At 58.4% G+C, this 1,861-nt stretch overlaps 1 protein-coding gene across 1 annotated transcript in view; it reads right to left on the bottom strand.

Annotated features, from left to right (window-relative positions):
* The window catches only part of MONBRDRAFT_11177 (uncharacterized protein), a gene marked incomplete at both ends in the record, with an annotated part of 5,047 nt that overhangs the window by 894 nt on the left and 2,292 nt on the right, over nucleotides 1–1,861 (bottom strand). Inside the window, 2 exons of the mRNA XM_001749007.1 lie at nucleotides 99–522; nucleotides 626–1,679. Of these exons, the coding sequence (XP_001749059.1) occupies nucleotides 99–522; nucleotides 626–1,679 (1,478 nt within the window). The remainder of the gene's footprint in view (nucleotides 1–98; nucleotides 523–625; nucleotides 1,680–1,861) is intronic.

A 1,861-nucleotide genomic window follows, 5' to 3' on the forward strand; every position in this document is an offset into this window, starting at 1 on the left:
TGGCACAGCAGCATCCGTCGTTGGCCCTCCATTTGTCGCCACCACAGCCGTGTCCTGGGCACGTGGAGTGCTTCTGCTCGACTGCGCCGCAACGGCACCTGGTCCTGGTGATGCTGCCGTGTCAACGTTCGATGCTGAAGTTACATCCAAAGCGGACTCTGGCCCGATCGATTCTTCTTCCTCGAGCTGTGCTGCAGGTGGCTCGGACAACACATCTTCCTCCTCCGCCATCGCCTCGGGCTCTGCTTCCACATGCCCCACACTCAACGCTTGGGCAGCGCGCTGCTGGCGCGCAGCTATTGCTGGCTCCAGGCGCTGTGCTGTTCCTGCGCACACGTCACAAAGCGGCTGGCCGGCAGCAAAGCATGTCGCGGCGCGGGGATCTAGCAACTTGCCGAGCGCCCAGCTGCGGCACGCATTGCCCTCGACAAACTTTTCCATGCCTGGTGCTGGCCCACGTCTGACTGGTAGCCACAGCTCGGCAGTTCCTCCCTGTTTATCGCGACCAGCCCGACCAAATGCCTAGCCCAAGCACATGTACACCATCAGCAAAACCAACAATTGAATTTTTTTGTTTTTTTTTTCAACTCCATACAGTCACACGACCGTTTGAGCAACAACGTACCTGGGCCAGCGTATAGACGTTGTAGCCGTTGCCATACCACAGCACGTGGCGAATGGTGAGCAGATCCACACCCGTGCTGAGGCAGCTGGTGGCCACAATGACGTCGCATTCACCCCGTTGCCACTGTGCCACATGGTCCTTTTGCGCTTTCTCCTCCAGGTCGGTGTAGTAGGGCAAGGCCATGTAGCCGTATGCGTGCAGCTGGTCACACAGCAGCTTCACCTCGCTCACGGTGTCACAAAAGACCATCATGTGCACACGCTCCCCATTCGCCTGACGCATCACCCGCTGCGTGTCCACAATGTCTTGCACATGCGACAAAAAGTTTAGCTGATTTCCGTGAAGCACACGCAGCTGCAGATCGCGACGCATCGTCTCCAAACGGTACACCTTGCCCCCCACTTGCTGCCCCAGCTTTCGAAACAGATGCTCCTGGTCCCCGATGCAAAGTGTGCCCGTCAACGCCACGCGTTTGATGTTGGTCCATCCGCCAGAGCCCACACTGGCTGCGACTTTGTCCATCACATCTCGGTAGCTGGCATCCGAGATGAGCGTGTGCGCCTCGTCCATCACCACAGTGCGGATGCGCTGAAAGCAGACCTTTCCGTGTAGCGATGCAGATCCCACGCGGACAAACATGTCGGTCGTTACGATGAGCACGTCCAGGCCATCTGCCACCTGTGTAGAAGGACCAAGCCATCGCTGGGCACTGTGACCTGCGCCTTGAAATCGCCGCAATAAATCGTTGGCCACGGCCACAAACGGCACAATCCACAGCACCGTACCGGCATGCGGGCGACAGCCCAGCTTGGGCAGGGTACAAAATGTTTTACCCATGCCTGTCGGTGCAACAACAATCAGCCATCCATCCTCCGGCCGGTGCTGGTCAATGGCCGCGGCCAGGTCCAACTGTTCTTGGCTGTTGAAACTGTGGCCCCACGAGATGCTCGCCTGCTTGGCCAGCTGGGTCATGTAGGGTGCGTCATGCTCGGCCCTCGTGTTCATGACGATACGCCCGTTTGCCTCGGGCGAGAGGTCAGTCACCGGGTTCCAGCTGATGGGATAGCGAGCTTCCAATGCTTCTTGGTTTGCGGTCAACTCGGCTATGCTGCGCTTGCGATCTAGTCCAAACAAAGCATGCCATTTTTGCGAGGCCACTTGATGCATCAGTCGCGACGACATTTTGGTTTGCACATGGTCACTCGCTGTGCGCGCATAGGCCCGCTGGGCCGTGTC

This window comes from Monosiga brevicollis, genomic scaffold (assembly GCF_000002865.3).
Source record: "Monosiga brevicollis MX1 MONBRscaffold_27 genomic scaffold, whole genome shotgun sequence".
In the NCBI taxonomy this organism is placed as follows: Eukaryota; class Choanoflagellata; order Craspedida; family Salpingoecidae; genus Monosiga; species Monosiga brevicollis.